This window comes from Lycium ferocissimum, unplaced genomic scaffold (assembly GCF_029784015.1).
Source record: "Lycium ferocissimum isolate CSIRO_LF1 unplaced genomic scaffold, AGI_CSIRO_Lferr_CH_V1 ctg285, whole genome shotgun sequence".
In the NCBI taxonomy this organism is placed as follows: Eukaryota; Viridiplantae; Streptophyta; class Magnoliopsida; order Solanales; family Solanaceae; genus Lycium; species Lycium ferocissimum.
In genome coordinates this window covers 486,353-507,833 of record NW_026724299.1, presented here as the reverse complement: position 1 = coordinate 507,833, position 21,481 = coordinate 486,353, and the positions used below count along the sequence as shown (strand labels likewise).

General features: G+C 33.9%; 2 protein-coding genes across 2 annotated transcripts; both read right to left on the bottom strand.

Annotated features, from left to right (window-relative positions):
• Nucleotides 1-10,272: 10,272 nt before the first annotated feature.
• LOC132043780 (ATP-dependent Clp protease ATP-binding subunit CLPT2, chloroplastic-like) lies at nucleotides 10,273-14,601 on the bottom strand. Its single transcript, XM_059434251.1, has 5 exons — nucleotides 14,366-14,601; nucleotides 13,710-13,748; nucleotides 13,442-13,551; nucleotides 12,069-12,248; nucleotides 10,273-10,511 (listed from the first exon to the last, which is right to left on the bottom strand). The coding sequence occupies exons 1-5, from the start codon at nucleotides 14,584-14,586 to the stop codon at nucleotides 10,354-10,356; spliced, it is 708 nt and encodes a 235-aa protein (XP_059290234.1). The 5' UTR covers nucleotides 14,587-14,601; the 3' UTR covers nucleotides 10,273-10,353.
• A 1,090-nt stretch (nucleotides 14,602-15,691) lies between these two features.
• LOC132043816 (uncharacterized) lies at nucleotides 15,692-20,897 on the bottom strand. Its single transcript, XM_059434285.1, has 4 exons — nucleotides 20,144-20,897; nucleotides 19,140-19,376; nucleotides 18,821-19,038; nucleotides 15,692-16,312 (listed from the first exon to the last, which is right to left on the bottom strand). The coding sequence occupies exons 1-4, from the start codon at nucleotides 20,441-20,443 to the stop codon at nucleotides 16,132-16,134; spliced, it is 936 nt and encodes a 311-aa protein (XP_059290268.1). The 5' UTR covers nucleotides 20,444-20,897; the 3' UTR covers nucleotides 15,692-16,131.
• Nucleotides 20,898-21,481: the final 584 nt, after the last annotated feature.

Sequence of the window (21,481 nt, the reverse complement as noted above, 5' to 3'; positions counted from 1 at the left end):
TAAAAAGTGTTAGAGGATATATTCTATTCTATGCAATAATGTTGCAAAAGATATTAGGCTGATTTATCTAAAAATTGTAACTCTTTTAGATTACCTTAATTTTTTTTTCTAATTTGTTAATATAGTTCTTAGAAATTATCTTACATTCAAATTTAATGTTTGCTCAAATATTAGATAATCTTACAAATAAAATGTGTTAGACTCTATTGCAATAACTTACAATTATTTTAAATTGTAATCTAGCTTTTTCTCATAAAATTTCAATTTGCTCAAAAATGTTTTTCATTTTGTGGTCTAAAAGTCAAAAGGTCCAAAGATTATTTTTTAAAAAAAATTATGAAAACAACTATTTCGAAAAAGGACAATCGACAAAAAAAAAATTGATAACCCACTCGGCAAAATTTTACAAACACTATACAATCAAATTGTTTATCAAGTAATTTTATACATAGTATTAATTTATAATTGATAAACTAATGATTAAACTTGTTTTGTTTAACGTTAAAATTAATTGGATAGGGTACATAACTTACATCCAAAGAGATAATGAGAAAAGCACTTGCACAATGACAAATGGCTTTTGGGAAAGAACAAAGGGTAAGGTACGAGGTGACATGTGTGGGAAGTAGAATAGTAGACACGTGGAATCCAGCTGAGACTTTAGATTCTTTTGGCTACTTTTTCTTGCTATCTTCAGAACCCCGCCATTTCTGAATCTTTTGTCCTCTTTTTCTTTTTTTTTTAGACTGTTTAAATCTTGGCGCGAAAACTTTAATCTCATCTTATTTTCTTTTAATAGAACGTATAATTCTTTAATTGGAGTATGTAATTTTAACCTTGTTAAAACATGCCAATATAAGCGGGTAAAATCTTTCTTTTAACCGAAGAATTAGAAGTTACTTATACACCAAACATATGGTATTGGTAAATAGTTAATCGTATTCAGTGTTTATAAAAACTAAAAGTTAATCTTAACAACTAAAAGTTAAAATGAAATATATATCATTAAGACTCCGGACTCCCTCCGGATAAAGAAAAGAGTCAACTTAGCCATTTGCACACCTTTTAAGAAATTATTTACTCCAAGAAAAAATATGTAAATTAACTAAATTATCCCTAATTAAATAGGCATTGAGATTTAATCACACAACACTTAATAGGGGCAAATCTGAAAAAAATAAGGTTAATTATTTCTTGATTTAATAAGTGGACACTTTTTTTTATTAAAAAAAAAGGCTAAGTGGATACTTTTTTTGATTAGGAGAGAGTAATAATTAAGTGATTAAAAATATCTGAAAAATATTTATTAAGTTAATATAAATAGTAGATGTTGATAAATTTTTGCTGGACCTTTACCTGAGTCTAGAGGCCAAATATAGTAAATCACAAACCAGACATGAAAGGTTAAAAGTTTGAATTAAGGTGAATATAAAAAATTTAAAAAAAGAAGAAAAAAAAAAAAAGAGTCGCAGAAAGAAAAAGTATAGGGTCAAAATATACCCTTTTTGGGGAGTCAGGGGACAATATCAAAAACAGCGGCGCCGTGCATTTCACTTCGGTAAACGAAAGGGGAACATGTCCTCATTTAACGTGACCTGAAAACATGCTTAGCATAATTAATCTCTTGCAAATCTCACTTGATTTGACTTAATCCAATTTTTACCTTATTCTTGAGATAATTATGCATCATTAGTGATGCAACGATGGTCCCATCGACCCACTATATAGTCCTAAATAAAGTACTAGTAAACATGAAAAGAATTCCTAAAATTAAAGAAGAAAGCTTTTTAACTTTTGTTTCTGCGTTTATTTTCTTTAAAAAATATACCTGAGATAAAAACAAGAATGGTTCTTCTTGTCAAACTCAAGAAAGTTGAAAGCCGTTCATTGCAACAATTTTCTTTCAACAATAATCGACTTCACTATATTAATGCATAAGTGATCTTAAAGAGTTAAAAAATGCAGCAACATCAGTTACAATTCAACTAGGGAAAACTGAATTGCATTCCATTTACTATTTTTATCAATTCATCAATTTATATATTTATTGTAAAATTTATATGTAATTACTTTATAAGTAACTCGTATATTTTACATCATCGTCTATAGAATTTAATAAACTCTTCCGTATAACAGAAGGTTCCGCTTTGAAGATTACCAAATCATAGAAAGTAATAGAAAATATTTTCCCTTAACGTACAAGATTAAGTTTCTTTGTTAGGTTAGTTAATAACCCATATAGTCAAAAGTATTAGCACGTGAAGGCGTTAGTCCACCAATTAATTAAGTATTATTATCATTATCAGTCCGAAATAAGAACCAAAATACACCATGAGAATATTACATTGAATCTTTGGAAGGACTCATTAAATTTAAGGGCAAAGGGGCATGGGTCGGGTTAAAGTTATGGGGCATGGCTTTTTTAAAGTTAAATGGTTAATTTCATCTGATTTGGGCATTTTCATCCATGTAGGGATATATTTAACATTTTTAGCTAACAAAGGGCATATTTAGATTTACTTTGGTATAAGATATATTTAACCAATAAAGTAAAGTAGATGGGTATATTTGACCCTTTGCCCTTAAATTTATGGGTCCAGTTGTGTGGAATTTCAAAGTGGCAACCATTATATGCACCATATCGTAAAGGCTTTCCCATAAAGTTTATTTACGTACGTGGGATTATATAAGTGGCTAAGAAAACGTAGTAAAATGGTAAAGGTACAAAATATGGGATTTTTTTTGCTTGGCTTCCAAGAATAGTTGATGGGTGGCATACGAAGTTGGGTAAACATGTTTTAGGGTAATAGAAAAATATATATATTTTTTTTAAGCTACATTGCTTATATTGGCTGGGAGCAAAAACTACATTTCCGTGACTGCATTTTTTCAAACTAGCAGATCTCCTTCATGTTTGTGACTTTTATTTGCCAGAAAGTTGTCACATTAATTATCTGTTTGTCTTTTCCCAAATGTGTTTAATATTCGTCTTGTTGGCTTTCAACGAGTATTTATAATCTTCAATAAGAGTCCCGAGAGAATGATACTATTATATATCATGTTTTGTAAGAAGCTGAACAACAAGTAGACATTATTAAAACAAGATGACATTAATTGGGTAAACATTGGTGACACAATTTTTTTGCCTTAAAAAAAAAATGCCTTAAGTAACCTATGGACTATGGTTGTCGTTCTCTTGTTTACTTGTCATGATGAAAAGTTTCAGACATTTTCATCATTTTATGCCATTTCTTTCGGAGGGTTTTCTAGCTTTGCTCGCATAAATAGTTGCACTTTTTTCGTCACTTGCAAAAATGCATACCTAACTAGGTGAAATTGTGGTGCGTGTTTTCCCTTAAAATGGATAACAATTAAATTTGTACGCGGTTCAAAGGATATACGGTTTAATTTAATATGAATAATTATAAAGCAATAAATAATAGTGCAAAAGCGAGTAAAAACAATCAAACCACAATAAGACAACGATTGATCCTGGGAGCGACCGATCGGTTGGCTCGGTTCCCCAGAACCGAGCTCGTGGTACAGTGGTCAATGAATGAACAATTGTAGAATTCTTAGAGAGATTGATAAACACTTAGAATCAGATTATATTACTTAGTATGTTTTCTGCGTGTAAAAGAACCAGCGAAAAATAAAGGGGTCCTCCCCTTTATATAGTAGAGGAGTCATAACCCTAGTATAAGTCTAAATAAGGTACAAAATCTTCAGTTACTAACAAGCAAAATCGGCGCCGCCATATCCGGCTGATAGCGAAAATTTCGAACCCTCGTTCATCATTGTTAACTGCCTTCTCGTCCTATCTCGGTATCCAGTTTCAACCGAACTCAGTGACCCAGGATCAAATGTGTTCGGTCTTGCTATGATCCATCGCTTGTTCTTGACCCCGATTAGGACTCGTCCGATCCAAAGAATGACCATCATAATCTTAAGTTTCTTGACGGGAAATCGAGGATACCCTTGCTCTCGGTTTTGCCCGTATACAGTGTGAGACCGAGCTCCGAGGCGGATCTAAGATTTGAAGTTTATGGGTTGCTATGTCGATTTTATTAATTAATATGTAACAATAATTGGATTTGCAATTAAATATTTATAGATATTTAGTGAATTTATAGATTAAGATTTAAACAAAAGAGCGGGTTCCCTTCGATGCATAGGTTATGGTCTAGATTCACCATTGGCCTAGCTACGCAGAAAGAAGGTGCAATTGAATTTTCTTTGTAAACAAATTGGTGAAAGTACTTTTTATAGGTAAATATATAAATTGTTAGAATTCCTTTGATTTGACATAAGAAATCCTTCAGACATAGTGATAAAGGTCATTTAAAAATTGCTTTAGAGCCCGTTTGGATCAGCTGGAAAAAAGTGACTTTTAAGCATAAGTGCTTAAAGTACTTTTAAGTGCTGAAAATTATTTTATAAATAAACAGTTATGTGTTTGGATAAAAGTGCTTAAAGAGTTTTTTGAAGGGTAGTATTGGAATTAGCAGAAAATATAAGGGATAAAAGGATAAAATTGTTGGTCAAACCAAAATGGCTTTTAAGCCCAAAAAAAATTAAAAAATTGTGGTTGAGCAACTTTTTGGTTTTGGCTTATTGTAAGTACTTTTTAACTTAATTTAAGTTGTTTTAAATTTTTGTCAAACACTCAAATAAGTTAAAAATAGTTTATAAGCTGGTTTGACAAACTTATAACCAATCGAAACGGGCTCTTAGAGTCACAAGTTTGATCTTAGGTGGGGCAATTTAGCATCTTTTTAATCCTTAATTGGAATTCATGACTCCATCAGTACTGATATCGTGGTTCATTGTTAATTCGTTATTTGCATCTTTTTAATCTTTATTAGAATTTATCACTTTATTAGAATATTAGAATATATATTATGTATGCTCGTGAACATACTGCACTGAAGCCCTAAGGATCCTTTGATATAGAATAGTTATGCATGGATTATAAGGTGACATTTTGGCAAAAAAGATGACATTTTGGCAAAAAAGAATTGTTGCATATAGTGTAAAAACGTGCTTGCTTGGTTTATGGGTTTTATATTTTCTAAGGTACTCCATTCGAGTAGTGGCGAGGATATGCTTAATTGACACATCTCAGCTAGAAAATTACATCATATAGATAAATTAATTTTTTTTTTAGTATGTATACTAAATTTTTCTTGACTTTTTTTTTTGTGTTTACTTCTTTATATTATAAAATCTCTTCGTGAAAATCCTGACTCCATTTAGCATTCAAGTTCTTGTAGATATGATTTGTAAGTGTGAGATACACAACATTGTAGTACGTGATATGACAGTGTAAATATTTTAACATGTAAATTAGTTCTTCCTCATCAAATAATCGACAGTAGTACAGAATAGTACATTAGAGATGTAACTAAAGATATCAAGTTAAGAGACAGAGACACGAGGGAAGCTAAAATCAATGTTAATTCACGACAGTTGTGATCAGCCAGAATCTTAAAAATTGGTTGAAGGAAAAGAAAAGACGTTTGCAACCTAACCATTTGCATTTGTAGATTGGAATATATTTGGATACAATGTGACCTAACACAATGTTGCTTGAGAAAAAGAAATGGATCAGCGAACAAATTTCAAGATAATATATTGGAGAAGAAATTGCAATATATGAAAAGATCCATGGGAAAATTAACATCTGAGGATCAGACTGTAATGATTAGTCGGTCAAATAGTTAATCAAACTTATGAAGCTGCTACCTTTCTTAGTTACCATCTAAATGTCATAATTCAGTATAATATGATAATTGGTATTGATATATATATTTCTAAACGACTTAGCTCAGTGATATTAGTCGGACAAGTCAACGACATACTCATAGGTTGGACATATTTTGTACAAAGAAAAAATAGTCGGTCCTTTCTACTCCGTAGTTATAAACTTTTTTATAACGGTGGTGTTCGAGTCAACTAATTGAGCGCACCTATTATAATTGTGGGTAGGCTGACTTTTTATACTTACTAGTTATTGCCTGGAGACTATATAATATGAACAACTTTGGAAATTAATGACTTATCAAATGGAGTATCAACTATCGATCGTATGAATCTTGAAAAACAATTTAAAATCACGTGGGTATAAATCATAACAATGACTCTAAGCATCGCATTTCAATTTGCAACCCTAGGAATTAATGAGAAAAAGTTATAGGGCGATGGCTCAATTAATTGACTCATCTCCTAAATATAATGCATGTGTAATTCGTGGTGAAACCAATACCTTTCGTTTTAGGGGAGTTGTCACCTTCCGAAACTAATACTATGACTTTGCTTAACAATTCATAAATGAATAAATCAATTGTTATATATAACTTCTCCCATTTTTCTGCTTTCAAATTAAAAGAGGAATAGAATCTCAATAAATTGAACTTCAATGTATATGAATAAGTTTGTCGTTAGTGTTTGTGGCACCGACTTTTCAGTATAGAAGTTAACCTCATAAAATTCGTATGCTCTTGTCTATATAATTAAATCAAATGTGTATATTAAAATAAGTAGCAGCGGAGGACTATGGATTACCGATCCCAATATTTTCGATATGCGATATAGATACATATGTGAAAAACTACTAAAATTTCAAAAAGAAAAAAGTTGAACCTATAATTTCATTCAATGAGTTCATGAACGGTAAGAAACTAAAAGTTGAACCCAGCCGTCAAAATTAAATTCTAAATCCACCTCTTCGTAATAGTACTATACTCCTTTAGTACCATACTCATTATCTTAATATCTTGGATCCGTCCCTGTGAATTGCTCGTGTGGTGTCTTCATTGCCAAGTAGTGTTCTTTTTGGCCTTTCAAAATAATACTAATGCATTTAAAGAGAAATACAATATAGCCAATTTGCTTCAGTATATAGTAGCTGAGCATAGGACTCTCGTTCTTATTATGGCTACGAGGCTTTTATCAACAGTAATGAAAATTTATGAATAATCAACGATGAAGGTCTGAATTAATTCTTTGAGCAACTTATTTCACGTGGAAGGAAAGACACAATAATTACGTCTATTAAACATCGGATTGGAATTTGTAGCTCTGGAAATTAATGGAAAAATTAATAAGGTAGAAATGAAGCAAGTTGATCTTTTTTCCCCTTTAAATTTTCCGGCAGGTTAACTTATGGCTCAATTAATTTACTCTAGTCCTAATGCTTGCGTAAATCGTGGAGAAACTAAAGCCTTTCGTTTTATTAATGACTACTCAGAGTGTAAATCAACTGAATTATCGGATTACTTAAAACTTAAAAGCAAACTACATACAAGTATATATTTCTACTAAAACATGTCTGTAACTAAAAAGAAATGATAGTAAGTGACACGTTGGAGTCAACCGAATTACTGACCGTTAAAATATTATTTAACACCGACAGTACTAATTAGAAATGAAAGATAAATATGTTGAAGGGGTTCGTGAATCGTTGAGGACATCTAATAAAATTGGAACTTGTACTTTATGCAAGGATTCACAAGAAAATTTTAAAAATATGATCTAAACTTAAAAAGAATAAAATAAAAATTAAAAAGGATATACGTGATTACAGCATGGTACTACAAGATCTACCAAGAAAATGGTTTCACCATGGGGCTAAAAAATAGATATGTTAGGTGGTAGCACATGTTAAGATTTTTAGATGTCCCCAAATTCAAGAAATGTGCTTCAATTCAATTTTCTGTCAACAAAGTTGAGCGCCTCACCTTCTTGGTCTGTATACAAGTGAACATTTAGGAAAAAGAAGTATAAGAAAATATCGGCCAAAAGAAGCAAATCAGTATGGTTAGATTGATATGTTGATTTTAATGTAGTACTAGCAGAATAAATATAAATAACTTTAAAAAAATCTTAGAGATGTGATAGTCCAATCTTTAGTGGGGTACCATATTTACTAAGTGAAAAAATTCCCAACAAATAGGTTGATATATGCTCATTTACAAATCTCTACATCTAAAAAAAAAAAGACATCATCACAATTGAGAATTTTTCAGACACGATGTTTGAACACTTCTCTGCATGCAAAGTTTGAATCTTCTAAACTTTGATCTATTAAAAAATATTCTATTAAAGAAAATTATAAAATAAGAGATATTGCACACGGCACGAATTCGGATCATTGGTATAAGAGGTTTTACTCTGTTTAGTTCATCCGAGCTCCTCCTGTGAAAAATTACATATATATATATATATATACAAGATTAAAAGTGTAGTTCATGTATACATAATATTGAATCCTTGACTCGTGTGTTTACTTCTTATGTTTTGAATCCCTTAATAAATTAGGGCTGGGCATAAATTACAGAAAACCGAATTACCGAATCAAACCGAAAATTTTGCTAATTCGGTATTTAGTACAGTATTCGGGAGTAAAATTTTAAAATTTCGGTATTCAGGTTCGGTACGAAATATTAGTCCCCAATTCTGCTCAGTGTGAATTAGTGTTGGATAGTAAGCACTTTGAGACTGACCTCTAAGAATTATTGAATGAGGAGCCTTCTCTATACCCTCTGAAATCATGAATTTCTCTCCATACCATGGCCAGGCAGGACAATGTTTTAGGTTCACCTCATCTATGGGGTTAGCCTTATAAAACTAGATGACACACAGTATCCATAAAATTTCATTACTGATATACGTATGAACAGATGCTCATCACCGTAGCTCTAACTTATGTTTATTAAGCTAGTTTTGAACTATTACTATTTTGTTTGTGTCTGATCATATTATTTAATACTTACTCTTCACACGGTAACAACACTAGTAGTACTAAATTGCCTTCAGTTTGCAGTACTAAATTGCCTTCAGTTTGCAGTCATGGTTCCCAAAGTAAATGATGCTTTAATAGTTTCTCTAGGTAAATCCCGAATATCGTATCGAAATTTACCAAACTGAAGTTCGGTTTATCAAAGTTCGGTTCGGTATTTGATATCTACTTTCAATTACCGATTACCGAATTACCGAATCCGAATTTTAAAAATACCGAATACCCACCCCTACTTAATGATTAATGAAAATCCTGACTTCGTCTGGCTCAAAATAACAACGTAACAAACCAAACATATATTGGCTACTATTTGTCATTTGTCAAGGTTATCGTTTGACAAACTCTTTCAATTATGCCCAAAAAAAAAAAGGATTTCGAAAAGAGAGTGTCAGAAATTAAAATTCCTTATTCTCTAATCACAAGGCTGGATATCAAGACCACATTTCAACAACAGGGCAGCCCAAAGTTGAAAACAGGACCAACTTTAACCTTACTATTCAGGTTAATAATGGGGAAGCGGTTCTTCTTGCTACAACAATAAATTGGAACAGTAAATTCTAGAAAAAATTGATTGTCCCTATTTGATTTTTTTGTTAGGTATTTTAAAGTTAACTGTTTCCTTAGCTTTGCAGTGAGTTGGGAGTAGAGCAGCAATGAATTCGTTTCTGGTTATTCCTTGGTAGGCTGCTATTTTTAGCTGAAATTGGACAGGTTCATTTATTCCCATGACCCATCATTGAATTTGCATTGTCATTTTGACACCTCCATTGTCTACTGGCCAATTTTTGGTCCTGTTTTTAAAAAATAATCATTATTACGGAGTTTTGAATTCTACACGTGCAATAAACAGGAGCTGGAAAGTGGCTATTACACATAAGGCTCTCTGTTCTTCATTGTGTTCTTTGGTTGTGTAAGCTGCTTAATTCTATCCAAGAAGGTCAACTCCATTGCTTACAAATCGAAACTCTACTTGTTTTACTAGTGGTCAAGAAACAATGAGAAAGTACACAATGGCACTTCTTGTATTTGTACTAAATTAAACAAAATTCTTATTATTAAAACTAATATCCTCGAATATCTCTTAATAATGTCTTAATGGCATTTGCATGATTTTGAATAGAGTAAGTTAATACCTTGTAGGTATAAAATTGAGAGCCTTTTAGCTTGGAGTGGCAAATAATACTTGTCTTAGTAAACTTTGACGGATCTTTATATTATGAGTATACTTGCCACTTTGAGTGCGATGAAAACAGTTGATTTACACAGGCATCAATAGTGACAATAGCAGCGGAGGGTTGAACACTAGTACTACTGGAATGACGTGCCATTTTTCCAATTTAGGTTTGGACTTAATGTTGATAGATATCATTAACCCCATTAAACAAACAGCATAAAGGTTTTGATCATGTGCAAAGCCCTCTAAGAGGGATGCATCCTCAAAAAACAAAAAAATCCAGTGCTGAACTAAAAGATCGCGAAAAATGACTAATCTGATTGCAAATTTAGAGCCCCAGTTTAGGTTAAAGGAATACATCAAAGCAAAATCAACCTCTTTAATCCTCAAAAAATCCAGGTTCTGAAATTACATTCTCCAGTTCTTTAGCTTTTTCGTCATTGAAGCCCAATGTAGCGAGTACCTTATAACCTGGTGAACCTTGTTGTGACCATACTCCAAGGAGCAAATGAGTAGTTGTAATCTCCCCATTTTGACCTGCATTTCCATTAATAATCAACAACATTTTCAGTCTCTTCTCCCCAGACAAATAAATCAGGTGATCTTGAAGTGATGTTTTTTAGCACATGTTAATGTTTGACCATATCGGTAGCATAATTTCTCTCTTTGCTATTCCAGGGAGCTAAACATTAGGTGCTTTTAAGATAAAAATAACACTATTCAAAAGATCAAGATGAACTGTTTACATTAGTTTCATTTTTGGTGTAAAATGGGCTGTTTCATTTTTGGTATAAAATGGGCTTTGTAGATGATTGCTTAAACAGTGATAGATCTCATAGAATCCCTCCAAGAATAGGACGGGGCTTGCCTAGTGCTGTTTACTTCTGCTGTGTAGTTTGTGGCTTACTACACTGGAGCGGGGTTTACCTCGTGCGCACCTGAATGGCACAGTTGCGGGTTCCGTTGTCATAAAAAAATTACTTTTCACTGCACCTTCTTGGTGCTACATAATAATGTACTTTTCATCTCTCGAAGAAAATAAGGTTATCTCTCTGCTATTTCCACTAAATTCTAAAATTGCCATCTCTGGCAATGCAAAAAGGGTTGCTTAACAAAAAGAAACAATTATTTGGACTGAAATTCAGCTGTTATAGAATCCAAAAGCACCATAGAATGATTAAACAGCTGAGGTGCCCTGAGATGGGAATTACAAATTCATAGAATATACCTGTCTTCTTCTTTTTTTCTTTTTCTTTTTCTTGGGTGGTTGTTGGGGGGCATAAAACACAAAATACAGCATTATAAATACCTAAGAACTTAAAAGTAATCCGCTCTTCCCATTTTATGTGAGACTATTTGATTTGTATGGAGTTTAAATATCAGTGACGTATATATATAGCAGGAGAAAAAGAAAACATGAAGTAACAGCTGTGAACTAAGTTGATAGATCCAAATTTGAGTAGTTATATGAATTTGAAATATTGAAACTTTGAAAGTTGCATTAGAAAATATCAATTGAATTGTTTGAGATTCAGGGAGTGATAAATTCTGATAGCAATTTCTCCCTACTAAGGTGAGGTACTTGAAGATTTGAAATGCAATGTGTTCTAATAGAGTTACTGAATATCCACAGTATGCACTGTTAAATATTGAAGTTTTAGTTTCAATCTTATAGTTCATTTTGTTTTAACGCTGATCTTGTCAATTTTTAGTTTCACCTGAACAGCATAGATATTAAAACCATGCTAGACTCCTTTAACTTTGCTTGTAGACTGAATTAGTTCTGTCTCACTCGGCCCAAGCTAGACACAGAAAGTAGGTGGTTCATGACCATGTACAGCAAAAGCTATGCAAGGACAAGTTAGTGGTATATTGGCGAACCCACTCTGTTACACTCCTAAAACGGACACTAGAATATCAAATTTGCTTCTGCAAGCACCTTCATGCTGGAAGATCGAGATCATTCCTCCCCGTGATTTATTTAAATATTTTCCATGGTTCAAACAGGAATTTGACGGATATTTGTGAAGGCAGAGAGATGCATCAATCCAACAAACATGTGTATGTGTAAAGTAGGTGGGAGTATACACATACCGGATTTGAGCTTTTCATCAAGTGCCCAATCAAGAGCCTTTTGTGCATCTTCAGTCAAAGGAGGATGCTCGGGACTGAAATAGAACAAGTCTGCTTTTCCACGTATTTTGATAGTTTCTTCACGAACTTTAAAGAGTGTAATACCATTTCCCCTCAAATATTTTGAAGCAAAATTCGTACCTGCAGTGCCAGAAGGAAATAAATGCTCTAACACGACGTACTTCTAGAAGAATAACAAATATTCAGGGAAGCTGTTTATCTAAAATGATTAAAGCAGCTTAAATCACAGAGGAAATGTAATAGGAAATATAAACATAGGATACATACAAAGTCTTTAGCACGCCAACATACAATGGAAAAAGAAAATATTTAGATGAAAGACCTGTTCTAAAACTAAACTATCTTCCTTCTTATTTTTTCTCTCAAATCAATACAGATATGCAGTCATAATCTCGAGAATTTGTTTCTGTATATATCTGAATGATGTTCTTGGTGCAGAGAGTTCCTAATACATATAAGCTAAAATCAACAGAATGACATTTTCCATCAACTTAGATGTGCTTTATATCGACTTCTGCATGCCACAATGTTCCAAAGCATAAGGTTAAATGCAGAGAATACTTTTCCAATGAAGTTGCAATCTTGTCTTCCATAGTTTCATGTGCCGGTCAATTTTTCTTTTGGGTCCTCTAAAGAGAAACTAACATCAAAAGCTACAGCACTGATATAGTTCACCTGAATAGCCTCCCAACCCAACCGAATTCTTTTCATGTATTGAAAAATCTTGTTTATATCACAATGTTTTATAGCAATGTGATGTCCATTAAATGTGCTAAACTGTAAAATGGCTTTGGCAACTACATTATGTTGAGTATTCTTATCCAAATCTCAATGGAATAGAAAAGGAATAGATGAACACAACTATACTGGAGTTCAGAGGCGGATCCAGGATTTGAAGTTTATGGGTTCCTAGAACGATAAATGTATACAATAATAATTGAGTTCATAGTCAAATATTTATAGATATTTACGGAATTTTTAATCATATATACAGAGTCTGGACAAAAGTTATTGAGTTCACATGAACCAGTAACTGAAACTGTGCATCCGCCCCTACTGAAGTTACTAAAATAAGAATATGTTTAAGATATGCAAACCTGAAGCACCTCTTCACATTAATAGCTCTATCACAAAATCATTGTTATAAGTAAAGTATGTGTGCACCATGAAATTATCCTCTGTCTATTGTTTATTCAAGTGTTAGTTTGAGTAATTAGCATCACGTGTAACAAAAAAGTAAGAGCTGCATTTCGCTTGCACGATCAAATAGAGTATCGCTACCAAAACAAAAATAAAGGGATAAAATAACAAACCTTCAATCAAAATCCCCATAAGAAGAGCTTCTGTTCCGGTAGTGGGATATTTAAGTTTTCTTGCTTCCAGTTCACCCATGGCAAATGATTTTATCGCCTTTGACGACCATCTATAATTTCACTAACCCAATTCAAGATACCTCAAAACACATTAAAATACCAACTAATAAACAAACACAAGATAATCAAACAACAAATAACCGAAAAATTTCCTCCTTTTCTGGGGAAACAAAGAGAAATAAAACAACAAAGAAAGGAAAATACTCACTTAGGAATTTTCTCAATAGATACTGCAGGATCTGGCTTTCTGCAATAACAGAATGAAGCAAAGCTGTCATCTTTATAACTTACAGGATAAACTTTGATTAGCCCAAAAATGATATAATCAAGGGAAAATTTCATAAGTGGCGAGACTAGTGCCTCTTTTTGGAAAAAATAGCAACAATATTTTTCTTTCAAAACGTAGCATATACACTGTATGCGCGCGCATACAGTATCAATGTATATACACTGGCACATTGTATATACACTAATACACACATAATATGCGCGCATACAAGAATCGTGCCTACAATTTAGGCATGTATATGTTTTGTAATTATTTAAAAGTACGGCTATAAAATATAATGATGAAGCATAATCAGTTACAATAGATAGTTTTTCCTATAATCAAGCAACTGTGAATCAAGCATAACACAATTGGGATCGAGTTATATGAGTTCTCTATATCCACTCGGGTTCATTTCATTCTGATAAGAGCTCATTTGACTTTAAGGCTAATTGAAGTTCATATTTATACATAAATAGATAACTAATCTAACCCCAAACCTTAATCCAAAAAAAAAACAAAGATACAATGAGAAAAAACACTTTAAATAAAAAAAAAAATGCAAAGATAAATGAGGGGCAAATGTGAGAATTTACCCATAGGGAAGGCTGAAGGAGAGAGTGGCTTTAATGGGGCAATGTTTAGTAAGAAATGGTTTGTAATTCTTGGATTGAAGAGAGTATTTAATTGGAGTTCCAAGCCATTGGTTTTGCAAATGTTTTGCTTCCAATGTTGTGTTTTTTGTGGGTACTCTGTAATTGAGGTGGTTGATGCCTTTTGAAGTGGTTACTATAGTGGAGAGAGGTTGAACAGCCATTTTTTGCTGTAAGACTCTCTGCTCCAATTTTGAGAAAATGGGTTGAAACTTTGCAACTTTTTGGTTGGGACGATGAGAAGATAGATAAGAAAACGACGACGTTGCGATACATTAGCCTTTCATGTTAAATATATATGGGCTTAAACAAGTCCGGCTCATTATACTTTTTTTTCCTTGGATTGTCCTTCATTTGGGCTGGTCTTTAATTTTTGGCCTTCAAATTGGTGATCTTTAAGTTTTAGCCCTCGCCTAACACCCCGAAGTTGTGGGTTCGAACCCCAGCTCACTAAAAAAAAAAGGGCTAGACAAAATTTTGCAAATCTGGCAAGCAAATTCTGCCTTTTGGGCCTCACAGGCAGAAATTCTGCTTGCGCCATGTAAATCAGGCAGAATTTCTACCCGAAGGACAAAATTTAAAGACCACCATTTTGAGGGATAAAAATTAAAGACCACCCCCAGCGAAGGTCAATCCTGCAAATTGCCCCTCATTATATGATCCACTAATATAATGGGCCAGACTCGCTTAAGCTCACAACGAACATGAAAGTTTAAGGTAATAGAGATTCAAATGTGATGTTCTGATTGTGATATAGTGACGACACCTTGAGTTTAAGGCCTTAGCATGTTTCAGAAAAAATGTATACATATTTCTCCCTCACAGATATTATCTACGGGGAGGGAACCCAATTTGCCGCCTGAATCAGTTCCTTTATGGACTTACACAAGTGTCCCAAGATACATTTTGTCTAAATCTTTGGTAACTTCAGAGGAATTTTCTTCTTTTAGTTGATGACGCATGTTTATGAATTACTTCAACCAATTCGAACACTGGCAGTGTGGTTTGAAATGCAACTATCTTGATGTTGAACTAATTATGTTAGTCCAAAACATATGCTCGTTAATCTGTTCTATTTGTTTTTTTTCTGGGCTCTTTGGACTTTCAGAGAGTATCCTCGTGGCACCAAGTTCTTTTGATGAGTTATAAAAGTTTTTAAGTACATCAGTGAGAAGTTGACAAAAGTAAGCTACAACTAGTTCACGTGTAACAATTTCCATGCTAATTCAAAGGAAGTTTTTTGAGTGAAACTGTAAGTAAACAAGGTGATAGACCAAAATTTTCTTCATTATCTACAGAAATAGCAATGTTTAATCAAGCATATGTCTGTCACTCCCAAGCACTCATTCTTCAAATACTCTGACCTTAATTCTGTTTTACCCATAATTGGGTTATTCAATTATGTACAATGATGATCAAACAATATGAGACAGCCTTGAATGAGTGACTGCTCCCTGTGTATGTCAGTTATGTTAGTTTCCTGGCTTTCAACTTCCTTGCAATAGTCCACGATTGGTGCAGCTAATAAAACCAAAGTGACAAAATAATTGTCGATTGACTTCCGCTATAAGGTGATGAGCAGAAAAAATCCTACGCAGCGATAAAGATTCTTGAAGGATGCAAATGACCATCTCGGTCAGCAAAGAATCTCTAAGATCCCCTTTCCCTTCCTTTTTTCACCTGTCCAGACACTGTAACAAAGCAGAAGCTTATTGTAGCAATAGCTCCTCGTCTGTCTGCAGTTGCTTGAGCCGCCTTTTTGCATATACAGTGATCATCACGGTCGTAGCAAAAGTGAAACTAAAGCCAATAACATTAAGAACAATCTGTGGAGCTGATAAAAAACGTTGCTCTTGCGAAGCATTTGCAAGTGTCTTTATCAGGATGCCACTGCACAAAAAGTTGGAAGAAAAGTTATTCACCAAGCGGAGGTTTCTTTCTTCTTTTTTTTTTTTTTTTTTTTTTAAAGTCAGTAAACAAGAGATATTATTAATAGAATAAAACCAGACAAGGAAGTTTTAACAATGAAAAGTAAAGATTATGTATCCCAGTGGAGCAGCATACACCAAATAAAACCCTCCTAATATAAGTAACAGCCTGCTTTGTATTCAGTTTGCACTCCCCCCCGAGAAGTCGACCAAAACCCAAAAGCTCACAAACCACGGAACCCTTCCCATCCCACTGCACCCCCAGTACAGAGGAAAGGAACCAAAACCTGAAGAATCACAGGCAAGCAGAGTACTAAACATTAAAGGCAATATAACTCTAGCAAAGAAAAGCCAGGAGAAGACACAAAATCGATTGCTTGTTTTCTTCTGAAAGCAAGTATTCTTGGACTACAATTACCTTAAAAGGATTTTAACTAGTATAAATAGAAATTCATCATCATTTATTCTTCTATAGAATAGGTCAGCCAAATGTTTCCAAATCACAAGCTACCTCTTTGTCTTCCCACTTTAAGTATTTAACTTGCTCAAATATAACAGTCGATATGAAGAAGCATTGTTATTAATGTGAGTCCTTTCATATATCCATTTGATTGAGTCTTATGGGTTTTGAAATCACTCTGTTCAAATTAGACTTAAAAACTTTAGTTTCAGCCATGAAGAACAAATCTTATTACTATCTTTTACCATCAAATATCAATCACTTCCACAATAACTTTCTTGAGAGATAATTTAATGATTTATGCCTGCCTCCACCTGATCATAAACTTCCTTTTTTTGAATGTTTGAACATTGTCCAATAATAAGTTAATTCCACCTCAGAGTAATACAGCAAAAATTGCAAATTACTGTTTTGAAACACTAAAAACAAAAGTTGCAAAAGATAATCCACGGTCTAGGGTTTGTATGCATACAGTAACAGTCTTCGAATGAAAGCTTAATGCAGCAGCTACAACATACAGTGCCCCTAACGCCAATAATATAATAGAACAAGGAAGCAAGAAAAGAAAGATCGGATGAAAGTTGGCAAATACTGATTACTATCCATGTCTAGGGATTTTAGTTGAGCAAGGACTATCTTACTGCAACAATATGTAGATCACAAAGGATTTTTACTTTTCATTTTTTTTTCCTTCAGTATTCTCTTTCGCGTCAATCATTTTGTATTTTTGACTAATGGCATAGTTAATCATACAAAAACCAAATTCATAAGGCCAGCTACAGGAAGAAATAGCTTTTCCTGGCTCTTGAAAATAAGGTTTTTCAATATCCTGCAATGACCTCCACTTGCTAGAGCATAGTAACTGTCTAAGTTAAAAATTACAGGCAACTATAAGCATGGCAAGGGGGGGAAAGGGAAATGCGGCCTAAGAAACATTTCCACCATTGAACAAAGTTAAGCTGACACATTCGCCACGCTAGGACAGCTTATATTCCTAACACCTCAAATTGCTATTGCTGTACTTCAGAACACCTCAGGCATTAGCCAGTTCAATTATGACGTGACTTGGAGAACAACAATTAACATTTGTATCCACATGCATATAATCCCTTTTTCACTTGGCCAGCTGTGAGGGGGTGATTAATGGCTGACAATTTGAGGAAGATTACATGTCTCCGATGGTGCATCATGTGTAAAAGCTTGGGAGAAGACGTGAATCATCTACTTCTAGAATGTCAGATAGTGTCTCGCTTCTGATGGGAAACACTGTCATGGTTTGGTCTTGAGTGGTAATGCAAGACACGTTAAAGAAGCCATGTTCAGCTGGACCATTAGAAAAGGAAGAGAAGACGTATGACATGGGATGTTGCTCCTGTAGCACTCATGTGGAACATACGTAGAAATAAGAGAGCTAATGATGGAATAGAGAAGGATTTTACACATTTGAGGAGTGACTCTTATCCCTCAGTTCTTTTTGGTACAATACGAGGTCCCTATATTATGTATAAAAAACGGGTGTCGTTCACAGAAAACCGTATGTTTTTGTAAGGTTTTCGACTTTTTGGTATTTCTTGCACACGGGTGTTTTGTTGCCCTTCTTTAATAAAATATTATTACTTTACCAAAAAGTTGAAATAGATAGTGGTGCGACCTCCTTAGGCACCACACCTTGCATTTTTAAAACTGACCTCCTCTGAATGTGAGGTGTATAAGCGTCAAATTAGGTCGGTCACCAGTCCTATAACTAGCGAACTAAGGCAAGCACTATTCCTATCCTCTATTAGTATTCAGGAGAATATCTAGTTATTCTCACATGATTAAGTGACAAAGGTTGCTTTTAATCTTTAGAAACCAGAGGCGTGGGTGGAGGGGAGGGAAGGGATGCAGACATGGAGGAATGGAAGGGAGGACCTGCCTACACCTGATAGATATTTTATTAAACAGATATTGGTGTCACAAGAAATACACCGAGTCAATTCTCATACACAAGAAAAGAAAGAGAAGTCTTACGTGTAAATTGTAACAAATATTTCTGGAACCATGCCAATGAGTGTCCCCAGCAAATAAGGACCATACTTGACTCCAGTTGCCATAGCACAGTAATTATACACCATGTACGGAAAAGGGGAAACCCTGATTAATGCGACAGCTCGAACCTGATTAAACCAATTCCCTTCACCAGCTAGTCTAATAACAGAAGCATTCTTGGGGTATCTTTCTATCCAGCTCTACAGGAGTAAATAAGAATGAGATTAAGTAATTTATTGAAGTAAATAAGTCAAAATGAAGAACAGTGCAATCAGCCTGTGGAAAGTAATGAAGTACATACTTGGATTCTGTGATGGAAAAGATGACCTATGAAATAAGGAAGAGATACACCAATAGGAACTGCTCCAATGATAAGTAGAAAACCATAACCATAACCGAACGTCATCCCAGCTACCCACATGGAGGGAGTGGAAGGTATAAGCAGGGTGGGAAAAAGTGCCACAGAAGCATAAACTAGCACTGCTAGTACTGGAGTACTGAATGTTCTGGTCTCCCAATTTAGTATGGGAATAATCTCCTGAAATAGGAAAAACAACAGTCAGAAATTGATATGATTCAGAATCATAAAACAGTGGTGATTTGCACTACAATAAGTGTCAAAAAATCAGTATCACCAGAGAGAAATACCAAATTAGAATGATGAATGGTGTTTAACCCTAGTACACCATAAGCATTCCGCTTATTCGGGTCTAATTCATTCCAACACTAAATGAATCTCTGAGACTCCTAAAATTAATAACCTCAGTAAATCTTATCTACAACTCTCCTCTGATTTAGTTAGCAAAATTGAGCTCACCTAATGCTTTATAACAATTCTTCCACCTAAAGTACTAAATTTAGTTAGTACTCTAAATCCAAGTCATTTCACAAAGTCAGCCCATATTAAAAAGATCGGTTTAAGTAGCTCAAACTTCTACCATAAGCAGTTTAGCCAGAATCAGGAGCCCTTGACAGAATAAAAATTAGTTTTTGATGAAAGACAGCACATTACAATCTCTAATTCCGCTGAAGCATCAATAAACTCACAACCAACTTATGAATCATTTTATCTTATCACTTACAATAATATACTGAGAGGGGTTGAAAAGCAAAAATCAATGCACTTATACAGCAACCATAAAAGCTAAACCTAAGTGCTCTCTCACAAATATTCACCTGAAGCTATAAAGAATTCAACTTTCTCACATGCAAATAAACAATTTAATAGGACATACATTTCCACAAAAAAAAAAAAATAAGAATAACCAAAGATCACGCATAACCAAAGATCATGCTCAAACTGACCTTATCCATGAAAAAGGGACCAACCCATTTAAGAAAAACAGCAGCCAATATTCCCACAAAAACAAGAAGTATTACCAACTTAGCCCACCACCAAAGTGACCAACATTTACTATTCCCTTCACCTGAAGATGAACCACCCATACAACCCCTAACAAAACCTTTATTAGTATTATTCTCCTCCAAATCATCTCCACGTAATTTTACATAATCACCTTTTGGATCTTCCCTAACCAACCCTAACAAAGGTGCTGGCACAACCACCACTACCCCTTCTTCATCATCATTCCCAATAAACGTCATATCACCACACAAACAAAAAATCAGCAATCCAAAAATACCAAATTTACAATCAAGAATCACAAAACCCAAATGGGGTTTCCCAAATTAATCAAGAATTTGATTACAATTACAATCAAGAATCCAAAAACCCAAATGGGGTTTTCCCCAAAAAGTAATTTAAGCCTTAATAAAGGGTTAGGAAAAGGTGGGGATTATTGGGAAGAATTGTAAGTGCGTTTCTTGTAAAGATTTTTTTTAAGTGTGTTATGTATATGACAGACACATTTATTTATTACATATACACACATACAAACGTTAGAGAAATAAATTTGGATGCTAATGAGTGAACGATGAAGGAAGAAGAAGAAGAAGGGTAGATGAGAAGAGAAGCAATCAATAATGTAGTAACGAACACCCAAAAAAAATAATAAGGGTTTAATATATTTTAATCAACAAGTGAAACCGATATTTTTGTTTAATTTTAATCAACAAGTGAAACCGATATTTTGTTGAGTTATGTTAAAAAATTAAACTATAGGCAACTCAGCTTTCGGCCGTTCTTGCAATGAAATGACAACATTGCCCTTAACCAACTTCTTTTGTTTTATATTTGGGAAAAGGGTCAAAAATACCCCTCTACTTTGAAAAAAGGGCTAAAAATATCCTCCAAATTTATTTTGGATAAAAATTCCCCTCCCATCCTTAAAGTTTTCAAATATACCCCTGTCTTGTTGACTGAAATTATCCCCAAAATAACCAAATTATTTTTAAACCCATTTTATCATTTAAATCCGACCCAACTAAATAATAACCCATAAGATCCCCTTATTCCCCCAATACGTAGGTTTGAAGTTTGAGGGAATGGGGATCTTATTGGTTATTATTTAGTAGTGTCGGGTTTAAATGATGGAGTGGGTTTAAAAAATGATTTCGGGTTATTTTGGGAGATAATTTCCTTCAAGACAGGGGTATATTTGAAAACTTTAAGGATGGGAGGGTATTTTTGACCTAAAATAAGTTCGGAGGATATTTTTAGCCCTTTTTCCAAAGTAGAGGGGT

Excerpts from the sequence above, each read along its gene's own strand:
- LOC132043816 (XM_059434285.1), bottom strand. The coding sequence starts at position 20,443 with ATGACGTTTATTGGGAATGATGATGAAGAAGGGGTAGTGGTGGTTGTG. Across the intron at positions 19,039-19,139 it reads TTTTCCATCACAGAATCCAA|AGCTGGATAGAAAGATACCC; the intron begins GTATGTACTTCA and ends TTACTCCTGTAG. Across the intron at positions 16,313-18,820 it reads ATATTTGTTACAATTTACAC|TGGCATCCTGATAAAGACAC; the intron begins GTAAGACTTCTC and ends CTTTTTGTGCAG.
- LOC132043780 (XM_059434251.1), bottom strand. The coding sequence starts at position 14,586 with ATGGCTGTTCAACCTCTCTCCACTATAGTAACCACTTCAAAAGGCATC. Across the intron at positions 13,749-14,365 it reads TCCTTCAGCCTTCCCTATGG|AAAGCCAGATCCTGCAGTAT; the intron begins GTAAATTCTCAC and ends CTGTTATTGCAG. Across the intron at positions 10,512-12,068 it reads TGATGAAAAGCTCAAATCCG|GTCAAAATGGGGAGATTACA; the intron begins GTATGTGTATAC and ends ATGGAAATGCAG.